Source organism: Ammodytes marinus (assembly GCF_949987685.1).
Source record: "Ammodytes marinus genome assembly, chromosome: 1".
Taxonomy (NCBI): Eukaryota; Metazoa; Chordata; class Actinopteri; order Uranoscopiformes; family Ammodytidae; genus Ammodytes; species Ammodytes marinus.
In genome coordinates this window covers 16,047,445-16,070,398 of record NC_137230.1, presented here as the reverse complement: position 1 = coordinate 16,070,398, position 22,954 = coordinate 16,047,445, and the positions used below count along the sequence as shown (strand labels likewise).

Here is a 22,954-nt window from a genome sequence, read left to right as displayed (position 1 = left end):
CTCTCTCTCTCTGTTAGTTTTCTGCCTGTATGTATAATCCATCTATAGTCGCCCTAAATCCCAAACACTGCTTTGTGTTAAGCCAAGTGGAATTATAAAAGGGCAACTATTGGAGGGAAAGTGACTGGACAATGTCAAGTCAAATGATTCCAAGTTTAATTTTTAAATATTAAAAAGTGCAGTAGAGCAATGTGTCCATAGTAGGCCTAATTAAGAATTTTAGGGACACAATCAACACAAAATTAAACAAATAATTGAACAAATGTACTGTTTCACAATCACAAATCACTTGACTACACTTTCATTCATGTATTAAAGGAATATTGTGACATTTTAGTAAATGCACTTTTTCATTCCTTGCCAACAGCTGGATAAGAAGATTAACACCACTTATAACAAATATAAGCTATAGACAGCAACAGCCTGTTAGCTTAGCCCTGCATAAAGACTGAAAGGCAACCCACCCTTCTAATGTCCCTTATTACTAAGTATTTTTACCTGGAAATTGTATTGTATATTAGTATATTATTGGTTAATTACCAGTGTCATTATTTAGTAGATAGAGAAACTACAGCTAAAATACTAAGAAAAACAACCACCATTACTCATCAACTTAACTAAGTGCTGTGTACTGTTTCGGTTGGTAATAAATTATACAATTATGTACTAGCTATCCAGGATTTGTGTTGGTAACAGTCAACGTTCAATCATGCAAATAAAACTGGTACTTATCAATAAACTGCTTTTCTTATATAATTATTGTTCATAGCTACATTCATTTATAAAGGGTTATTAAGATTGACCTAGTTTTCCCCTAGGCTCATACTACATGTTCTAAATTCTTTTTTTGTACAATTTACTCAGTAATTAAGCTCAAACTGTACTGTGATAGGAAATAGTTTCCATGCTATTATCAAGCTCCTACCGTTTAATTTGTGATATACACTCACCGGCCATTTTATTTTATTTTATTGTTAACACATATAACTTATCAGCCAATCACATGTCAGCAACTCAATGCATTTAGGCATGTAGACCTGGAAGGGACAACTTATTGAGGTTGAAACCGAGCAACAGAATGGGGAAGAAAGGGGTTTTAAGTGACTTTGAACATGGCAATGTTGAGGGTGCCAGGAGGGCTGGTATGAGTATTTCAGAAACTGCTGATCTACTGGGATTTTCACTCTAAACCATCTCTAGGGTTTACAGAGAATGGTCCGAAAAAGAAAAAATATCCAGTGAGAGGCATTTGTGTGGACGTAAAATGCCTTGTTGCAGTCAGAGGTCAGTGGAGGATGGGCATACTGGTTCGAGATGATAGAAAGGCAACAGTAACTCAAATAACCACTCGTTACATCCAGGGAATGCAGAATACCATCTCTGAACGCAAAACACGACCAACCTTGAAGCAGATGGGCTCTAGCAACAGAAGACCCCACCGGGTACCACTCCTATCAGCTAAAAACAGGAAAATGAGGCTACAATTCTCACAGGATCACCAATATTGGACAATAGCAGATTGAAAAATCATGCCTGGTCTGATGAGTCTCGATTTCAGTTGCGAAATTCAGATGGCAGGTTCAGAATTTGGCGTAAACAACATGAAAGTATGGATTCATCCTGCCGTGTACCATCAACCATACCATGTTCAAAATCCCTTTAACTCCCTTCTTCCCCATTCTGATGCTCGGTTTGACTTCAGTACATTGTCTTGACCACGTCTAAATGCCTAAATGCATTAAATTACTGCCATGTGATTGGCTGATTAGCTTTTTCTTTTTATAAGCCATTGAACAGGTGTACCTAATAAAGTGGCCGGTGTAGATTAAGACTGTAAAAAGGAAGGTTTACCGACCGGAAACGGGAAAACAACTAGCCTGTCTAGGCTGTTGGCTATTAACTTCATAATAACTGTACAAACCTTAAAAAGGGCATATTTAAATGTATAAATATTATTTGACCGTATAACTTCCAAAGAACATACTACTTGTAGTTTTAACTAGGGGATTTGCTTACAAGGAATACACCACACAAAACTGCAATAGCACCAAAAAACTATTAGAAACACGGTGCAATCCTGCTGACAGTTAAGTATTGTTGATGTAGAGGCCTTGCACTTTCTACACTGCTCTTAACCGAATGGCGATACATGCAGTATCAGACCTATTTACCATTTTGGCTGATCCTCTCCTTTGAAGCTGTTCTACAGTAAAAATCAGGTCAGATCTCCAGGCTCCGCTCGCACAAGTTGAAGTACAACATCAACACAGTTTTGCTGAGACAAAAATACTATACCACGTCTGCTATATAACATGACTGTAAACAATATATTGTGTCTTAAGTCTCAGCACTGGGGCTCATTTTACTTGTTGGCTCACACAATCTGCCTGGTTCTTTACAGCCTGCCAAACCACAACCAGCCCCGCTGAGAGGAGAGGAAGCACTCCATAGGGACATTTTTGTCTAACGGAGTTTGTTGTCCCTGATCACAGACATGATGCATACAGCCAAGGGAGGCAAAGCAATTCAGCCATCACCATAAACATGTCTTATTGGAAGGAATAACAACCCCCTACATTTGCTTACCAATGAGGATATCCTTTTGACTGATTGAAAAGACGAAATAAAGTCCAAAGCCCCAAACGTGCCTCGGATTTAGTGAGTTTAATCATCAATTGATCTTACATTTGCACAGCTCGAGTGGGGTGTAACAAATAAAGTCTTGATCTGGTACCCCGTGCTAATAGGTTTTGATTACAACCCTTTATGTGTCTGCTTGATAAAACAGATTTATGTCCCCTGCGGCTTTAAAGTCTCCACCCAGGCATCCAATCTGGTTACTTTGAAACAGGCCTGAATGAATAAAACAGCTGCAGAGATACTGAAAAGTTTTTATTCTGCTCCTGGGCATGGTCAGATGGCAGGAAGGTAGGAAACCCAAAATACGAACAGTGGCTTCTTTCAGTCAAGGCAGTCTTCTGTAAGTGTATAGTTCTGTAGATTTACCCACAGTCCAAAATATACCTTTCTTTTAGCTCCACTTCGGCCTCCACCACCTCCAACCAAAGGGCAATCAAGCTGTCTTTCATCCTCTTAAGCCATTTGATCCATTTTAAATCATGATAACTGGGAAACCCTGTGATAAACTATATTACACTCATAAGAGAAATTTTCTTTTCAGCCTCTGGGTAGGTTACATTCCAGCTCAAGGACGCCTCTGCTACTGGTACGGAAAATATCTACGAATGATAACAAGATAGATTTCATCTTTGGTTACTGCCTACACTTCCTGAATCGTATTTGAATGCTTCACGTACCCTCTGATCTGTAGGTTTTCACCTGTAATCATCAACAAGTCAAGTAAATTTTATATGTACAGTAATCCCATTTACAGAAATGCCAAACTACAGTATATGCGGCATGCTGATGAAACCAATAACACAAAAAAGCAAACATTGGATTCAACTCTGGATTTAATTCCCCCACTTTTCTGTCATTCACCACTAGTGCTGAAATTTTGGTCATTTTAAAACATTTTTTAAAGCCTTTCCTGCAGGCATTGAGCATGGTAGCTTATTGGATAAGGCTGGCATTATTCTATATTTTTGTCATTTTCAACAAATCCCGAACACACACTAAAACCAACAACCATCATCACTCATTGCTTTCAGACTTGCCTACCCGTCTGTCTCACTGTGTTCAAGCCAGTTCTTTCCAAATGAAGTCATAAGCTTTGAAACACTTCTTGAAATATACTTTCATTTTCTTTAAAAGGCCAAACAAATTCCTAAAACAGTTGGGCACTATAACCAATGCAGCCTTTCAATGACGGTCTGCCTTTGGAACAGCTTAAATAATTATTTGATTGAACAGACCGTCTGACCGTATTCTTTAAGCAATCCATTTAAATAAATAATACCATTCAGCCTGTGAGAGCAGAAGACTTTCAATATTTTTTATCTTATTTTTGCGAGAAATAAAGACAAAGTCACTCTGCTTGTCAAATGAAGCAAGTAAATCATCAACTTGACATGCATCAGTTCTAAAGCAGGTTAACATCAGGGCACATTACTAGCCTGCTGTGCAGAGGTTTCCTCAGGCTGGAGCACCACATATGAACCCCCATGGAGAGCTGCATGAGGGCTGCATACATATTTTGAAACTAAGTGGCATACAATTTTAATGGCACTAGTATCACTCTTCAAAACATGTTTAATCTTTAAACAATATTCATGGCCTCATGATTGAATGCTTAGTTCCATCAACATTACATAAAGACGCCACTGGTTGGTGCGAACAAATTCGTAAATTGATCCGTAACGAATTAAAGATTTATTACAATCCCCAAGGTGGTTTATGTTGGACAGGTGCAAAACATGTTTTCTGAATGGGAAGACTTGGCTTTATTTAACTTCATAAATCAAACTCATGTAGTGACTGAAAAATGATCTTGAGACATTCGTGATTGATTACAGTGTCCTATTTTATATATGAATGGGGATCCAGGTCATTTCCAGAAATGAATTCAGTATAAAAGACTAAAGACTGTGTACTTCTATTGATTTGAGTCATGCAGATAAAGAATCTCTGGCCTCAAAGATGCCAGAGATACTTACGTTGACGGAGTAGGAAGAATCATGGGACCTCCTCACATTCTCCATCATCAGTATCACCTGGCACAATGACTTCCTCTGATTTTTCTCCATTGTCATCCATGCTCTTTTTCATCATCTGACCCTGTTGATCTGTGGATGGTAGCATGAATCGGTGTCACATTACAGCTTAGCAAGACCTCTTTTAGTTACCCTTCAGATAAACAGGTAACATACATTTTTTTTTGAACTGTGAATTGTTTAATAGATGCAATCTGAATTGCAAAATATTGTATTGCATAGTAATGGTTACTAGGACTTTTTTTAGAGCATGCACTGTATATACTGTAAACTGTATATAGAGAGTGAACTCCTTACAGTTGTAAAACATATCCTATTTAAAAGGAGCTGAAATAGCCCAAAAAGCACATCTATAACCACAAAAATAGCTTTATACACTTAGTTTGTAGTATGGAACTTGGAAACAGCTGGTCTGTGTCTCAGGCAATGCTGAGTTCAGAAGGAATTGGACATTAATGACGTGTTATTTAAGAGAAAAGGGAAAAGACGGAAGGAAGGGAAGTGTGTGGAAGCACTAGAGCAGAGCTTGATACTCGAGCCCCTTAGATTATCTGGGGAACAATTTAAAAGAGCCAGACAGGGGCAGAGACTGCATGAAGAGCTGCAGACAGAATTACAGTAGTTTTAATGCACAAGTCAAACGCTAAGGTTATGGGACTGTGAAGGTGAAGATTAACAGCACAGCTTACCTGACATCCAGACAGCCAGACTCCTCAAGTATCAAACCACCACACGTCATCAAACTTCAAATAATAGGGACTGGCTGGAGGAAGACATTTCTTCTTCTTTGTCTAAATATGGCCTCCATCAGCTCTGTGCTGCAGCAAAACAAACAGAAAACAAAATCAAAAACAGCTGGCCAGATGTGAGCAACTCAACAAACAAGAGATGGACAACAGCTGCAACGAACAACAGTTTAATTAAAACACAAATCAAAACATTATAAAAAGTTATAAACAGAAACTCTAGATTGGAAGTCAAAAATACAAAAGTAAAGGAAATTCAGCACTCTTATTTCACATCTTGCCATTACTAAATAGTAGACAAAATCTGAAGAAAAAAACACACAACAATGAAAAAATAGCAGAACTTACGGTTCCTTGGAGCCAAATAACTTTAAATGAAACTATGTTGCGGTACTGAAATGCTTCCAAAGGCAATTTGGATTGTAGAAAGATGAGAAATGGAAAACCAATCTTCCACCGCTGCACTGAAAAATAACTGCAGCAGGAGCAGTAATTTACAGACCATCAGCTGGCCTGTAAAAGTTACGACCACAGGCAAGTCAGGGATCCACAGTTTCACAAGGACCTAATGAAAAAAGCTACAGCTTCTTGGCAAAACAGCAGTACATGTAGATGCTTTTCTCCATCAAAAAGCATCAAGAGGAAAGCTAAGAAAGACAACAGTGATCGATCAATAACCAATGTAACCTTACAGCCAAACGATGGTCTGGTTGGATTCAATCTTCAATGACTACATGTGAGAGGCTTCAAACAAAAAATATATATGTAATTCTGCTGTCAAAACCATGAATGTGAACACAAAACCCAACGCTAGAAACATAGTTATGATTTAAATTGTCTTTTTTAATAAATGTACATGTACAAATTCTGCACTTTAGCAAAGTTAGGATGAAAACTGAGGAAACTGTGTATATAAAAGTACTTTTAAATGTTATCAGCGGGTAAAATGTAAGTGCAGTAGCGTTAGTATGCACAGGCTTGCTATAAATAAGTCAATTCTTGCAGAACTCAACATTAATATTTGATCACCCAACTTGGTCGTTGCATCAAGGTTCTTAGTCTTCTTTATAGGGAATCTCAGTGGATACATGTTTACACAACTCCCTGATGCAAATATGTTATTTGTGCCTACTGGGTACAAATAACACAAAATAAAATGACCAATACCTGTGTAGAATGGATTCTTGAGGGCAAAAGCATGGTATTAGTTTACTGTGGCAATAACTCTTACAACTTAGTGATGGTGGGAATGTTAGTAAAGGCAAAATAGTTTAATGACGGTCAAATTACACAGAACATAGTCTTTAGTAATGCCCGTTACATTGATGACAACTTGAGTGTCTTCAGACCTTTGGAGTGGATGCAGAGTTTGCAGGTGTGCTGCTGTATACATCTGACCATACATGATAGTAAAACCACAAGGCCACACCAATGTCTTCCAGTACAATGAAAAAAGAATCAACACAGCATTACAAAGAAGAGAGACGGACAGGCAGTAACCTTACTAAGCTGATATTTGGTCCACAGCAGCATTCACTCTACCCTGACCCAGAGGACAAATACATACTTTACCCTCACCACTGGGGTTCAGCAACCACAGCGTTGTCTTCAAACAACAAGTTCACATCCAATCGCTAGAAGCATCTGAGAGGTCCATAAGGGATGAATAACAAACAGGATTTTAAATTATACAAGACACAAACCATTTTTAGGGCTCTTTAAAAATGCTCCTGCATGAAGTCAGTTCATTAGTATCCAAACCAAACAAGTGGTTTCATAGTTAAATTACTTCAAATATTAAATACACTGAAATATACATATAGCCTTGTATCAAGACTTTGTCAGGGGGACATATTTCATGAGTAGTTTTGGTTAATATGTACAAATTGCCCCATCCATATTTTAATTTATACACATAAATAATTCAGTTTGTGTGTGACCTTCAATACAGATCATTTGTGAGATCCATTCTTGTGCTGTTTACAATGACTGAAAAAATATTATATCTTTCACAGTTCATACATATGGGAAGCCACACACAAACAATATCAATGCATAATTAAATTAATAAACCGATTCTCCACTGTAAGAACCTGCCCAATAATTGCTTTGGGGACACTTTAACATTAGTATGGAGGGCTGATATGTATTCATTTATATTCATATTCATAATATAGACTGTGTGTTGGAAAATAGATGGACTTTAAATAGCTCTTAAACAATATTGTCCCCTGTTGGTTGTGTCTGCCTAACTAAATGACCTGTACTTAAGAAAACAGAGTATAAAACAACACCGCCATTGGGCTGTATAGAAGAAGCGAGACAGTTTTTTTTCTTTAAGGTCTCTTATTTAATTTTAAATACATTAATCTCTATAAACATTACATTTATCCACATATAAAATAATGTATCACTATTTACACTCAACCCTCACAGAGAGGCCTATCAAACCAACAAGCAATATTCTGTAGCTTTTCAAAAACACCCCTTTCTTTACTCCAATTTAACAGTGATTGTCACAGCATTTTCCTTCACATTTATTTAGCTGCACAGGTGCCAAACAGCAAGGGACTGACACCTTCCCTAGAAATGTCATACATCCTTTAACCTTATTGCAAAGCTCATCCAAATATTAACACTTTCAACCTCAGAAATGCCCCTAACACCATTTTGTGTTTACTACATATTCTTTAACCGCAACATTCATTGGAATTGGTTTCGATGTGTGCACCAAACCTGCCACATTATATAGATTTACAAGAAACACTTATCTCAGTATCTCATTTTGGTTTAAAAAGTGGTAAGTGATATTCCTGAAATGAATTGTATGAAAAAAGTTCAAGTTGCCCTTTTCAGTAAATTAAATGATTGTGTAGGACATTATTAAATGTCTGTTCACAATGTTCCCTAAACCAGAAGGTTATCACTCCTTCATATCTAACTACAATGAGCTAGAAACCCACATATATGTCCCTTGCTGTTTAGGAACCTTAATTTGTCTCCATCACATGAGAGAGATCTTACGCCAAAGGTGTAATGTAAAATATTGTAGCCACTAAGCTTATTCATTCCTCCACTTTAGATCTCCTCTTAGAGCTTCTTGGTTTGGGGTCGTCTTCCTCTACAGGTTCTGGGGACCCAGGAGGATCTGTGGGTGGACTGGGAGCTTGGTCCACGTCCGGTTCTGGCTCAAGAGGCATGGAGGGGCCTTTGGAAACTCCTGAACATAATAAAAGCACAAGTGCTGATGTTATTTTATTTCACCAAAGGTTGCTCAGAAAAGTTATTTGAACACAGGGATGAACTCTTTGTTTGCGAATGGAGAATACATTATAATAGCATCCATCTATCAACATCACACTACAATTTGCCTTGCCTGTCATAGACGAATCCTCCCCTTCAGCAAAATTAATTTACAGGCTAGGTGTTGCTGCATAACTATTCGGTGTAGGAAAGCACTCCTGTCAAAAACATTTGAAGGCTATAAGCTGGCTTTCTTTTGTTGCCAGGAATCTACACATATTATATTTGGCCTTAGCCGTATATTCGATCTGCTACAGTGTATACACAGGGAAAAAACACACATTTTAAAGAAGCGTTGAATTGATGGAGTTTATACATTTTTTCATCTTCTGCACTGACATGTAATGCAGGACATTTCAACTGAGAAATACTTTTTTATGTGCTCCCCTCAATTTCAGTTTGTGCTTAGAACAAAAAGAGATAATCAGCCAGGCTGGGTCTCATGAGAACATGACTGAGAGCTGGACCTAATTTCAAGCTTCACCACTAAAGTAAAAAAACTAAAACATCAAACCAGAAAAATATTTTAGTAAAACCTTCTACAAGCCGTTCTCTTAGTTTGTACCTGTTGGTAGTTGGATGTTCTTGTTGTAGCTGGCAGCAGAAGACATGGCTTGGCCCAGAGCTTGGTTTGTACCAAGAGGAGCACCAGGGGTTTTAGTGGACGCTGCAGAGTTTGGTTTGGATTTTGAATCCTTTCCAGGTTTAGTCCACACCACGCTCTCTGTCACCTGTAGGGCGGCTCCCATCTTCTGAGCCATGTCCATGAGCTGATAGGGACAAGTAGGCAAAGACAGGAAAAACACTGTCAGTATTGGCTTCACCAATTGAAAGTGTGACATCCGACATCTACTGGATCTCCTATTATACTACTTTTCTGGTCTTAATTTCTTGTTAAAAACTGCTATAGAGCAACCTGACACGAATCACATCACAAAAAACCATGTAGATTTTCGGGACACTCTTCCTCTCACCCTAGCGAGCACAGCAGTCTGCTCCACACTTGGCTCTGTGCTTCTCCCCCCCCCCCCCCCCCCCTCCCCCTCCTGCAAACCCCACTCCGTTGTGATTGGTTACCTTCCTTCCGGAACATTTCCAGCAGCGCGCGGGGAGATTTCTGAGAGAGGAAGGTGGGGGCATGGCCGGAGTTTGCCTGAGCAGCATTACCATACATGGAAACATCCGGGAACGTGACAACATGATACCCGGAAATTTGAACAAGTGAATTCTCGACCGGCTGCCCTGGTGTTTAGTGCTCTGCATAGCCACCCCAGACGGTAAGCAGGGAATACGTCTAAATGCATGTACGTAATTATTTGATACGCTAGTATGGTTAAACATGACTATAAATCATTATAACAACGTTTATAGGTCATAAAAATCAAAAAGTATCATAGGTCCTCTTTAAGTACCTCAGGATCAAATTCAAAGTTGCTACTGCTGTCTCGAAGTTGGTTAACTTTCCTCTCCATCTCCTGGTACTGATCCAGGGCTCCCTTTTTTTCACCGTGGTTATAGAGGAAGATGGCAAAGTTCAGGTTAACCAGAGGGTTGGATCTGAGGATTTTGATCACCAAGAACAAAAATAAATACGATTAAAATATACATAAAAAAAAAAGATTACACTACAGACCCAAATTGTTACACAGGGCACAGTGTGGAAGGTTGTAAGACAGACTCACTCGTTCATAGTCACAGCTTGTTCATACGCCCTGGTGGCATTCTCTACATCCTCCAAGTTGGTCAGGGCCACTGTTTGCAAAAAGCAAGCAAAGGACTACATTCACATTCAGCATGTTCAGTTGGTTGTATTTAGTATGTAAAAAGTACACTATGTACCTTCTGTAAAGTATTAAAAGAATGCAAAGCATTACACTTCTTAAAATAAAAAAACTGTAGTTGTTGGCACTATTTTTGCCACAGTTGATCGACTGACTCTTAAAATATGACCCATTCATGAGTTTTTTCTCTGTGTCTCTGACTCAGTACCTGCCATCAACATGTAGAGTTCCCCCATACGTGGGTTGAAGTTGATGGCTGCGCTGAGGAAGTGGAACGCAGAGGCATACTGCTGCATGGTCAGGTGTACAAGACCCAGGTTGTACAAGACTTTCCAGTCAAAAGGAGACAAGTAGTGAGCCCGCTTCAGACAGCTAATGGCCTGTGGGAGATATGAAGGTGGGAGAGACAAGTCAAGAGCTGGAAGGAATGTGTTAGGCAAATGTCTTATGATTAGGGCTGTCAAGCGATTAAAAAAATTAATCTAATTAATTACAGGCTCTGTGATTAATTAATCTAAATTAATCGCATACTTATATGACACTTTTATGCCTGTTTATAAACAACTGTAGGCCTATAGGCGACCGTTCGTCTCTCTCTCTCTCTCTCTCTCTCTCTCTCTCTCTCTCTCTCGTAACTTCTGTAGCGCCGAAAAAAATCACAAAAAAACAAGCAGGCTAAATGACACACACACACACACACACACACAAAGGAGGAAAAAAGACAGGCATATCTAGGAAGAGTGAGAGGGGGCGGGTGTCAGTTTGTGTGAGACGATCACAGCTAGCAAACAAAAGTGAGACACGGAGGAAGATTGAGAGATAGTTCTACTGTTATGAACCTACATTGTTAATTAGGCACCCACTAAATCAATAATGCACAAACACTGCGGAGAATAACATAAGACGTATTCCTACCTTCATGCTTATTTGCCCGCAGCAGCCCATAACACATCCATAGAGCCCTGGCCCCTTTCCCCTGCTTCTTTCTTTACTCTTTAATCCCGTGCGGGCCGTCTCCGCAAGTTACAGGTGTAGCTCCGCTATCGTGTCACCTCTTTTGCACCGGGTCAAAGGGCAATATAGAAGTGCGATTAATCTGCGTTAATTTTTTTAATCGCGTTAATTTTTCTGTGATTAATTAATCGAAATTAACGCGTTAATTTGACAGCCCTACTTATGATATATGATCCCACAAAGAACCTAAGTAAGAACAGCTTCCGTACAATGGTGGATGAATAATACTTCAGGGACATATGGGCCAAATCTAGTAGCAAAGTTCCCAGTTATTTAAGGATAGCTGTTCAAATAGTTGAAGTGAGTAATCAAACACTGACGTTTTAGTGTAAGAAGCGCTTTTCTAAGTATTCTACATTAAGTGAACATTGAAGGCAAACTTACAACAATGCAGTGAAAAATGCCTGAACTGTGTATGCTATGTTTCTACTGAGAAAACATCAAACGACCAGTCTGATGTTTGAATTTACTACTAGTTGTACTTCTCTGTAATCTTTTATTTTTATTGTAAAATATTGAATAATTTGACCTCTTTGGGCCTCCATCTGAGCCACCAACCATCTGAAAGATTAAGAGGGAAAATGTCTCAACTCAGAGACATCTGAAACATGACAAGTAGCCCAAACTACACACTGCTATGAAAAAGATGAAAAAGTCACAAGCCAAAAAGGCTGGAAATCAATGCTTCATTATCTAAATGTAACAATGCCATGTTGTTAATGAGCTTATCATATGTATTTTAAGCAAAACTTAATTATTTTTTATTGCTTAACTACTTTCCACCACTGTTTACATTTACTTTCCCAAATGTGAAAATAATGTCCTATTTTATGGAGCAATAAAGAATGATTCATAATCAAAAATTTGTTTCTAGGGGCGCCCTTAGCTCAGTTGGTAGGGCGTCCCCCCCATGGGCCTCGGCCAGCAGCGGACCTGGGTTCAATTCCAGCCAGCGGTTGTTCTCTGCATGTCACCCCCCTCTCTGCCCCATTTCAACTTTGTCTCTACACTATCAATAAAGCATAAAAATGCCAAAAAAAATCTTAAAAAAATAAAAATAAATTAAATTAGTTTCTAAATTGACGAGGACAATAAAGATTATTACTCACAGCTACATATTTCTTTTTTCCAAAGAAGCACATGCCAATGTTGTTCCAGAGAGGGGGGCTCTCAGGCACAGCACATGCTGCCACTCTGTACTTGTTCATGGCCACATCAAAGTCACCATGAGTCTGCATCATGCTGCCTGCGGCCAGGATGGCCTGGGAATAAAAACAATCATTAAAGAGATATTAAAGGAAGATGCATCCTTTGAAAGTGCACATGATGAAAGATGAACTGTCCCACCTGAAATTACCTTTTATTTTGACTCAACTGCTTTAAAAGAAGTCCAATGCATTGTACTCAGAAGGCTTAGTAGCTAAGTAACATGATGTGTATTCAAATCGCCACATACCTTATAATTGTTGGGGTCAAAAGTCAGGGCATTTCCAAGATGCTCAAAAGCTTTTTGGTATTTCCCAAGCTAGAAGAAGCATAGAAACAGAAAATTACACATCAAATACTCTTTTAAGTCTTCCGACATTTACAGAAAATGTCAGTCTTATTTTGTAGTACTCATAATTTCACTGAAAAGGTTAGGTATATATATATATATATAAAAAATAATTCTACCAACCTGTAAAAAAAGCAGTCCAAGAGTAGTCAGGAGTTCAGTATTCTCTGGAGAGTACCTGAATTCAGAAGTCGAAGGAAAAAAGTAACTTTATCTGTGCCTGTAATTCAATTTAATGCCTGCACTTATTTTTAAGCAAACATAGTTTATATTCAGGGGAATCTGCTGATTATTCAATCAGGGTTTGACTCAGCGTAATTGGAAAGTGTTAATTAGACCTGTGGGGGGAGGAATGTGGCTCAAAGAAAAAAAAAACGGTAGAGATGAGGCAGAGCGGCATTAAAATAAGATTCACAGTGGTACGTCTCATTAAATGTAAGACCAGTATCTAGGCACTTGATTAATGCATTTAACCTCAACAGGAGGTAGTTGTAATGAGCTCCATTATAGACACTGAAGTCATTTCCTTATTTACGCTGTGGCTTTAAATATTCAACACAGAGAATAGAAGGGAAAATTAACTGAATTTACACTGAAGTGAAAAGGCCCCTGGGCTAAACTGTGGCAAAGTTGAAGCTTTGTGTGAGATTGAAGGAGGATCACTTATTGAAAATAAGCTCCAAAGATAAATCAAGAGAGAAGAATCAGAGGAACCTCCTCTGAAACAGCCTGTATCAACCTCTAGTCTAGTATGATAATAGTGGCTTGAGGACATGTCATCATGAAGTGAACTGTGAACTGAGGCTTAATAATAATATAATAGTTATTAATATAATATTATAACTCTCAAGATGTCTTCTCTGTAGCTTTTTAACATTGTCCACACATGAAGTTTACTTACTCCACTGCCCTCTTATACACCTCGATGGCCTTGTCAGTTTCTCCAGCCAGCAGATGAACCTTCCCGAGCATGACAAAAGTCTTGTCGTGTTTATTTATCTGAAGGGCAATGTTTAGATGCTCCTCTGCCTGATAAGAGACAGGATCAGAATGATCAAATCACCTTGGGAACGAGTCCAATTTGTACTGTTTAGTGTTGGTGAAATCGGCAAAATACTCACATTTTGGAAGTCTTTGATGAAGAAATAGCACAAGCCCAAATTATGATTGATCTCCTGGAGTGAGAAAATGTCAAATTACACACATGGGCACATGCTTGAGTGAAAAGGGCTTGGTAAATGGTGAGTTACATCCAACTCTTTAAGTTATTTAAGACAGCTCTGTGAAATACAGATTCCACACCTGTATTTCCATCACTGACGGAAGTATTAGAGTGGACAGTTTAGATTTCCTAAATGTACTGGTGGGAGTGATTAATGGTCCTGCCTGGCCAGTTTAATACATTTTTACAGGCTCAACAGAAAGAAAAAAAAACCTGGACAGGTCTGGAATGAAGTTTTTTTTTTAAATAAACTGTTGCATTTAAATGTGGGGAGAATTTATTGAGAGCACCTCATGCTGTGTATTCAGAGTGAAATATGCTGGGGCCCTCTAAATACTTTCCATTACAAACTAGAAGACAAAGCAGCAACTCAGGACTGTGAGATAAAGTGTTTCTTTTCTCTTACCCAGTCTTTCTCATTGAGCCTTGCAGCTTCATGATAGAACTCAATGGCTGCTTTGTGCTTTCCCAGGAGAAATCTACAGAAAGAGTAAACAACAATACTTCATGTGAGAAATGCATCAATCTTAAATCACACAATACTGAATAGCTATTCTTGCAATCCTGCAAGGGGGAACACATTTTCACTGGGGATGGATTACTTTTTTCCCTACAATATTACGAAAAAAAAGTTAAGGCCCTAACTCTTGGGGATGTTATAACTGTGCATTCCTCTCCCGTGTCTGTCTTGTCTGCTAAGGAAGAAGGGTTGATGCACCCCAGGCTCGCAGGCAACACTCACAGGGATCTGGCCACTTGCTTGAGATTGTCAGCACTGCTGGGATTAAGGATGGCACAGCTCTGAAACAGCTCCAGGGACTGTTGGATCTTGCCCTCGAGGCGCAAGATTAGTGCTGTGGCAAGACATAAAGACAAAAAAGAGAGGATGTTCACGTACACCAGGAAGAAAAAAAACACATTAAAAATCAAAGGCACTGCATGGGGTCCCACCAAGCATATTTTGGAGAACTAAATGATGTATTTGGGTGCTTGGGCATGGACTACCGCAGAGCAGTAGCTTTTAATTAAAAGCATGCATTTTACATGTGTGAGAGGGAAGGGTCGCAATAATAAACTATGGCTCACCTTGAACATATATGGCATATTCGCACATTCCATTAGTCTCCTGAAGTTGTTCTTTGATGATCGCCTACATGAACACAGCGCGGGAGACAATTTCTACAACTGAAGTGGATGGTAATTTCATCATGTGTGAATGGGAATACTGCCAAAATTAATGGCTGCTTTGCTTGAAAAACCAAAAAAAAACAGTGTGATCCAGTTTCTAAACAATGCAATCTCATCTAAACACTTTGCCAGGCTGTTTTGTACTTTGATGCCCAGGGCTGCACATACAATCATATGAAAAAGTTTGGGAACCCCTCTCAGCCGGCATTATAATTGACTCTGCTTTCACAAAAAAAATATAAAAGTGGTATGTCTTTAATTTACCAGGAACAGCTAAGTACTGGGATGTTTTCCAAACAAAGATTTTTTGAAAAGCAGTATTTGGTTGTATGAAATAAAATAAAATGTGAAAAACTGGCTGTGCAAAAATATGGGTACCCTTGTGGTTTTGTTGATTTTAATGCCTGTAATAGCATGTAAAACTGATGATTTTAAACACAAAGTTGGTTGGATTATGTTGTTAAGCCTTGAACCTCATATAAATGTCTGTTTAATCATGAGAAAATGTATTTTAGGTGCCTAAATGCAAGTTGCACTTCTCTTTGACTCTCTGCTGAAGTGAGACAGAATGGGATCATCAAAACAGCTCCCAAAAGATCTTAAAAACAAAGATTATTCATTGTCATGGTTTAGGGGAAGGCTACAAGAAGCTTTCCCAAAGGTTTCAATTGTCAATTTCTACTGTAAGGAACTTTGTCAGGGAATGGAAGGACACAGGCACAGTTGCAGTTAAACCCAGGTCTAGCAGACCAAGAAAAGTACAAGAGCGGCATATGCGGCGGATTGTGAGAATGGTTGCACACAACCCAAAGATCACCTCCAAAGACCTGCAAGAACATCTGGCTGCAGATTGTGTATCTGTACATGGTTCTACAATTCAGTGCAATTTGCACCAAAATATCTGTATGGCCGGGTGATGAGAACGAAGCCCTTTCTGCGCCCACGCCACAGATACAGTTGCATGGAGTATGCAAAAGGTCATTTAGACAAGCCAGCTTCATATTGGAAGAAAATGCTTTGGACTGATGAGACAAAAATTAAGTTATTTGGTCTTTATAAAAAGCAGATGTTTTGGTGCAAATTGCGCTGAATTGTTGAACGATGTACAGATGCACCATCTGCAGCCAGATGTTCTTGCAGGCCTTTGGAGGTGATCTGTGGGTTGTGTGCAACCATTCTCACAATCCTCCACCTATGCCGCTCCTGTTTTTTTCTTGGTCTGCCATGCCTGGGTTTAACTGCCACTATGCCTGTGTCCTTCCATTTCCTGACAACGTTCCCTACAGTCGAAATTGACAATTGAAACCTTTGGGAAAGCTTCTTGTAGCCTTCCCCTAAACCATGACAATGAACAATCTTTGTTTTTCAGATCTTTTGGGAGCTGTTTTGATGATCCCATTCTGTTTCACTTCAGCAGAGAGTCAAAGAGAAGTGCAACTTGCATTTAGGCACCTAAAATAAATTTTCTCATGATTAAACAGACAATTATATGAGGTTCAAGGCTTAACAACATAATCCAACCAACTTTGTGTTTAAAGTCATCAGTTTTACATGCTGTTACAGGCATTAAAATCAACAAAACCACAAGGGTACCCATATTTTTGCACAGCCAGTTTTTCACATTTTATTTAATTTCATACAACCAAATACTGCTTTTCAAAAAATCTTTGTTTGGAAAACATCCCAGTACTTAACTGTTCCTGGTAAATTAAAGACATACCACTTTTATATTTTTTTTGTGAAAGCAGAGTCAATTATAATGCCGGCTGAGAGGGGTTCCCAAACTTTTTCATATGACTGTAAATACCAGAATAGTCCATATAATGTCTGTCATCTATTCAGACACTTTATTAAGTACTTACCGGTTTCCTGTGGGAATACACAGGTCAATGCAGTGAATTATACTATAATAAAGTATAGTGTCAAACTGAAACATGTACATGACCGGCATTAATATGTTTATGTTAGAAATGTCAAACCAACACTGAGCTCAGACACAGGCCAATGACAAACTAAACCGTAGCGAGGGATGAAGGTACTTTACCTTACAGGTATCATAGTCTTTGCGGATATAGTGCTGATGGATGAGCCAGTTTTTCCTCTCCACAATGGGAAGATCTGGAGCTGAAAGGAAGAATAGAATATTATGAGAAACCTCTACTGTAGAAAAGCGTGTTACCCATTTCTGTTCAAATAATGTCTTATCTAGCTGAATGATTAATCCTAAAAGCGTCCTCCTTTTGCAGTCCTTAGTAAGTCTCTGATCTGACAGTTAACACAGATTTAGCAGTTCAACCTAAATCCACAGGCGGGAATTTCAGTCAATTCACCAAGGCACACCGTAAATGTGGGCTTGTTAATACGTTTTTACTTCACATCAGATGGCTCAGACTATCAGGAGTTAAGTGTATTAGGACTATCTTTAATTTATAAGGCCTTCTTTAATTTGGCAGCTGAATAAATAATCTTAACACACTCCCTTTGCAGTCACTTGCAAGTCTTTGATCCGACAGTTAACATAAATGTTAAACCCACAACCAAAAACCCCAAGCTAACTATAATTAATTCACCAGCCATACTGTAAATGTCACCTTGTAAGCAAGTTTGTTCTTAAGAAAAACACAATTTTTTTCTTCTTTCACTCTTTTAATGTCTCAGGTTGAGATATTCTCCCCGTTGCCAGGGCAACAGTGTCTTTTGCAAGCCAGGTGCTTGTGACAGAACAGAGAGGGTATAGAGAGAGACTGACAAGGGGAGGCTGGAAGTAAGAGCAGCACAATACAAAGCCAGCTTTAAAAAGGGTTAGGTAACCTCAAGAATCTAACCACAATGCTCCAAGTCTTCTTCCCAGTGGAGTACAACGTTTCACCTCACAAGGAAGCAAAATTAAATCCAATTCCAGCGTGTTGGATTCTGGTAATCCTGTTATCTTACACCTACTACCGTCCTACGCTAATGAAAATAGGATTCAAGGCATTGTGAAATCAAGTCCCAGCCTTTGAATCTGCCCCTGACATTGGCGGGTGTCATTAATGAACTGCCTTGTGTAAAAATACAGTGTGAATTACTATAAAGCTCCCTTCAGTTTGTATCCTTCAGAGCTTCAAGCAGCGCTCTGTTGCTAGAACTGGAGCCTCTTCCAACAACTGCCGAAATCCTCTACATCGCTTAGTGTGAAACAGCACGGTCTTCTTCACCCATTTTCCTCGTCAAGATTGGGAATGGCCCTATTTGTAGCGCCCTAATCCGCTTCCTTCCTGCTGAGACTGCAATAATATTCTTGTCTTTGGGTTTCAGCAGTGGCCCTGTGGTGCTCCATTCTCTCCACATTCGTATTTGGTGAGGCGAGATTGGATACTAGTCTGACATGTATGCCTGCCACCACTGTATATAAAGAATCCTAGAGAGGAGCAACAAAGAAGTGCACAGCATGAGGTCTCCAAAATATAGTCCTGCTAAAAACTTTATGCCAAAAACATGGAGGATTTTTCTCATTGTTACATTTTGATCCGGCTAATGCTAAGGGAGATTTGCCTTCCATGTGCTTCAACCATCTGCTAAAAGGGGAAAAGAGCTGAGGAGAGGCATGCTGAGATCAAAAGACACATGGGGAGAATCTAATGAAAATACGATTACATTTTTTTGGGAGATTTTACAACAAGAAACTTTAAAAAATCTTTGGTCTTGTCAAGTCAATTATTTTCATTCTCATATTCACCCACCAACACTCATTCTTCTAGAATGTTGACATACATGAGAGTCTATGATATAGCATAATATAGTGCTTAAAATTATGTTTAGTTTCCTACTCAAATTTAGGTGACTTTGGACCAAATTTCAGCATCTAATCAGTTTGAATTCTTAACTTCATACAAGAAGGAATGAAGTTGCTCTCATTGATTCCGTAATAATCATTTGCGAGCGTCTGCGCGGCACTGTCGGTCTACCCCTCGTGTGCGCCTGTCTTTACAACCTCTCGTTTGATCATCCCATCAGCTGATCTGTGTGTCTGCTTGTGTGTGTGTAGTCTACGCACGGCGGGCGCGATGCGCGTGTGCATTCGGTGCGCACTTGTTAAACACGGAAGCCAATGAGCAGGAGCATGACTAGCAAGCAAACGCTGAACTAATGGCAAAAATAAAACCAGCGCCTGCTCTATGGAGATATTAAGGACTCAGTAACAGGGACACTGAACAGGAAAAAGTGCTGAGCAAAACTTAGAAAGTTAAAATCGCTACGTCACCGTGGCAACACAACCAATCTGTATCAACAGCAGAGACAGTGCAGAAAAAAACTGCATGCACTTGTTTCAGTAAGTTTACAGAAGTGCCACACTGCTACTGCCTTTGACATTCTCAGAAAAACATTCATTTATTTTCAAGGGACATATTACTTTATTGTTTTAACTGTTAAGTTATCTTGAAAACAGCAGACTAGTGTAGGCCTACAAGCTGTATTTCTTTGTATTTTCAATGCTACTTTATTTTTATGTTTTAAATTGAGGAATAGGCTAGATGAAATATAATGGTCGGAATAGGGAATTTGCCTTATGTAGCACACATGTTGATAGGCTAATCATGATGTGTAGCCTATGTTAATTCATTTATTTTCAACAAGGCTATTTGCATAAAAAAAATAAAGAAAATGTTTCAATAGGCTAGCTTCAAGGTGAGGTGATTCAGATTATTCCAGAAATGAGTAGGCCTACTAGACAGGACCTGTCTATATTAGATCTTAGTGTTTATTGTTTTTTATTGAAATCCATGTGTTTTTCTTCAATAGTTTGCATAGCTTGTGTCTCCAAATTATTACAGAAAATTGTTATAGGCAGGACATATGACAGTTGTTTACAGAGCACAGAATTAGTGCACCAGATTGATGCATTTAACTTTAAAAAGGATAAGGTTCTCTTCTGCAGGGGCATGCCCCCATGCCCCCAGGCCCCCCACTAGAAGGTCCATTCTCACCCAGCAGGATCTAAAAATCCTGTGAGAAACACCGCATGTACAGTACAAACGTACTGAATGTGAAAGCATAACCCTATGCCCTCATTTTTAATGGGCTGTCAAATGGGGTTCGTTTTGACCAATTTCTTCTGGAAATTTGGTACGCACGCGGCGCGCATACTCTTTATCAGCTCTTACCACCGGGCCTAAAAAACATTCTAGGGGAAACACTGAAAAGGATGTACATGCCTGGCATATATTTTTACTTTTTACAGCTCTATTTTTCATTTTCATGCCTTCTTTATATACTGCATTATTTTGTAATGTTTAAGTGAACTCTTAATGCTTGTTTCATTTTTTAATGTCAGCATATTAGAGAAATAAGCTAAAATAAATTAAAACATATTATTGTATGTGATGGCACTTTTGGTACTATACGCTTCTATGACATTAACCGATTCAAATGCATTCCTTACTTTCCGTTTATATTATTTCTTTACTCTCTGCTTTTATTTCCTTATATTTATGTACCAATTTGATTATTTTTCTCAAATTATACTAAGTACAATACTGTGAGGGCTTGCATGCTATTTCAAAACAGTTACATAGTATATAGTTAATTGTTTTCATAAGACTTCCACTCTTAGTAATGCTGATGCTAATTACATTGTAAAACAAAACAAAAAAAGCTAAATCATTAATTAGTAAATGGGACATTAGGCCATAATTATGATAACATAAATGATCTCAGTGCCCAACAAACATGTTTCGTACTGTATAATATCTGGAAAATCTGGAACATGGCTTAGCAGCATACTGTAATGCACATCCTTTTCCTGTTAGGGACGATGGAGAGAAGGGTAAGGGTGACATCTGCAGGACGATTTGTTAAACACAAACCTATCCTTTACCAGCTACAGACAAATATTCCAAAATGAATGACAAAATAACAGGTGTCGTTAAAAGGAATTGTCTTATTTGAAAATCTTTGTGTAAGATGACTTGCAAGTGTCAAATGTCTCATCATGGTACCTTTAGGCGCTCGACGTTTCTTGGCTTCAGTAGCAACTGGGAGCTGAAACATATGAAATACAACACACATTCAAATAAACAGATTACATCATACAATTCATACTTCACATAGCAAAATATGCTGGACACCAACTGTGTTTCCCAGGAGCAGTATGTACAGTGGCCCTACCAAAATACATTTGCCCCACCCAAAAGGTTTTTTTGTCTCTTCCTCTTAAATGTCTGTGTGCAAACATGGGTGAAATGTCCTCCAGAACGGTGTGTACAACTGTTCAGAATAGAAAAAATGTGAATGTATTGCCTTTGAGTGCTATGGTTTTCATATGTATGTGATTATATTCTATATTTTAATTGGAAAAGTTACAGCCAATTCACTGTCCACTTATGGAAAATGCCTTTTTTCAAATCTGATTTAGTTCAATTACAGAAATACAGATCACTTCTCACCAGATAAAGGCTTATTGGAGGTCTTGGAGCAGATGCTGAATGTACAACAGATGAAACCTATCAGCACACTCTGATATGTGAAGGCTTTCGGTTGGGACCAAGCATGAATGTGTGGATGCTTTTCCTATCATTATAGATTTATAATTAATTTAAAAGGGAAAATTACTAAGTGAGAGATACATTATAAGTGATTGACTGGGGGTATTTTTCTGCAAGTTGTGAGCCGACAGGCAGACCCCTGGCATCTTCTGTCGTCCTTTTTTTTATCCCTTTATATTCTTTTATTTAATTTGTGTTTATTCCTTTATTATTGTATCCCTGCCTAAAGTGTAAAGTATGTATCAATGTTTGCATGCATCAAAATCCCCCCCCCCCGAAAAATATGTGTTTACTTGCAGATGCACGCATGCGCAATCCCAATGTTTTGCTTCACCTCATTTTGCCCATATTTGACTCACTTGTGGAATGATCCGAGTACAGCATTATCAGAAGTGTGGTATGTGTGTGTATGTCATCAAGTAGCCTACTTAACGCAACGTGTTATAGCCATAACACACTTGTGATTCTTTGGTAAATGCAACCGTAGTCATTTACTGCAGAGCTGGAGAGTTAATAACGCTATCTAATCTACATAACGTTTCAGGTTAAAGCGTGGACTGACGCTGGTCAGCAATGTATATTTGCACCGTGGCGTTACCTACGGATTTCTGTTTGTGTCACCTTAATGTAGCAGCTCTCGTGTTAGTTGGGATGAGTGAGATTAAAGACAGAGCTCTAGGCAAGTTCCTTAACTGCAGGTTAATCAACTTAGCTCCGACTTAGCTGGACAGCTAACATTCAAACGACGAACGTTACAATGCTGCATAAACTAAAATAAACGACGGGTTTGCTGGTAAGTGCCACACTAACCCTTGACCGGGCGACATGTTTTGTGTTTACAAAAAAGAAGGGAAAAATCGATACTGTGGTGTGGTTTTTGCACTCACCGTGGCTTTCTCTTCGTCCGCCATCTTGGGATGATCAACACTAGAAGATGTTGCCATGGAT

The 22,954-nt window shown here is 38.8% G+C and overlaps 1 protein-coding gene across 1 annotated transcript; it reads right to left on the bottom strand.

The window, feature by feature from the left end:
- Window positions 1-7,815: 7,815 nt before the first annotated feature.
- bbs4 (Bardet-Biedl syndrome 4) lies at window positions 7,816-22,950 on the bottom strand (the record flags this gene model as incomplete). Its single annotated transcript, XM_080026788.1, has 16 exons — window positions 7,816-8,639; window positions 9,288-9,492; window positions 10,135-10,279; window positions 10,405-10,474; window positions 10,712-10,883; window positions 12,627-12,779; window positions 12,974-13,042; window positions 13,196-13,250; window positions 13,974-14,101; window positions 14,194-14,247; window positions 14,701-14,773; window positions 15,037-15,148; window positions 15,381-15,444; window positions 17,527-17,606; window positions 21,461-21,503; window positions 22,894-22,950. The coding sequence occupies 16 exons, from the start codon at window positions 22,948-22,950 to the stop codon at window positions 8,485-8,487; spliced, it is 1,635 nt and encodes a 544-aa protein (XP_079882914.1). The 3' UTR covers window positions 7,816-8,484.
- Between the last annotated feature and the right edge of the window lie 4 nt (window positions 22,951-22,954).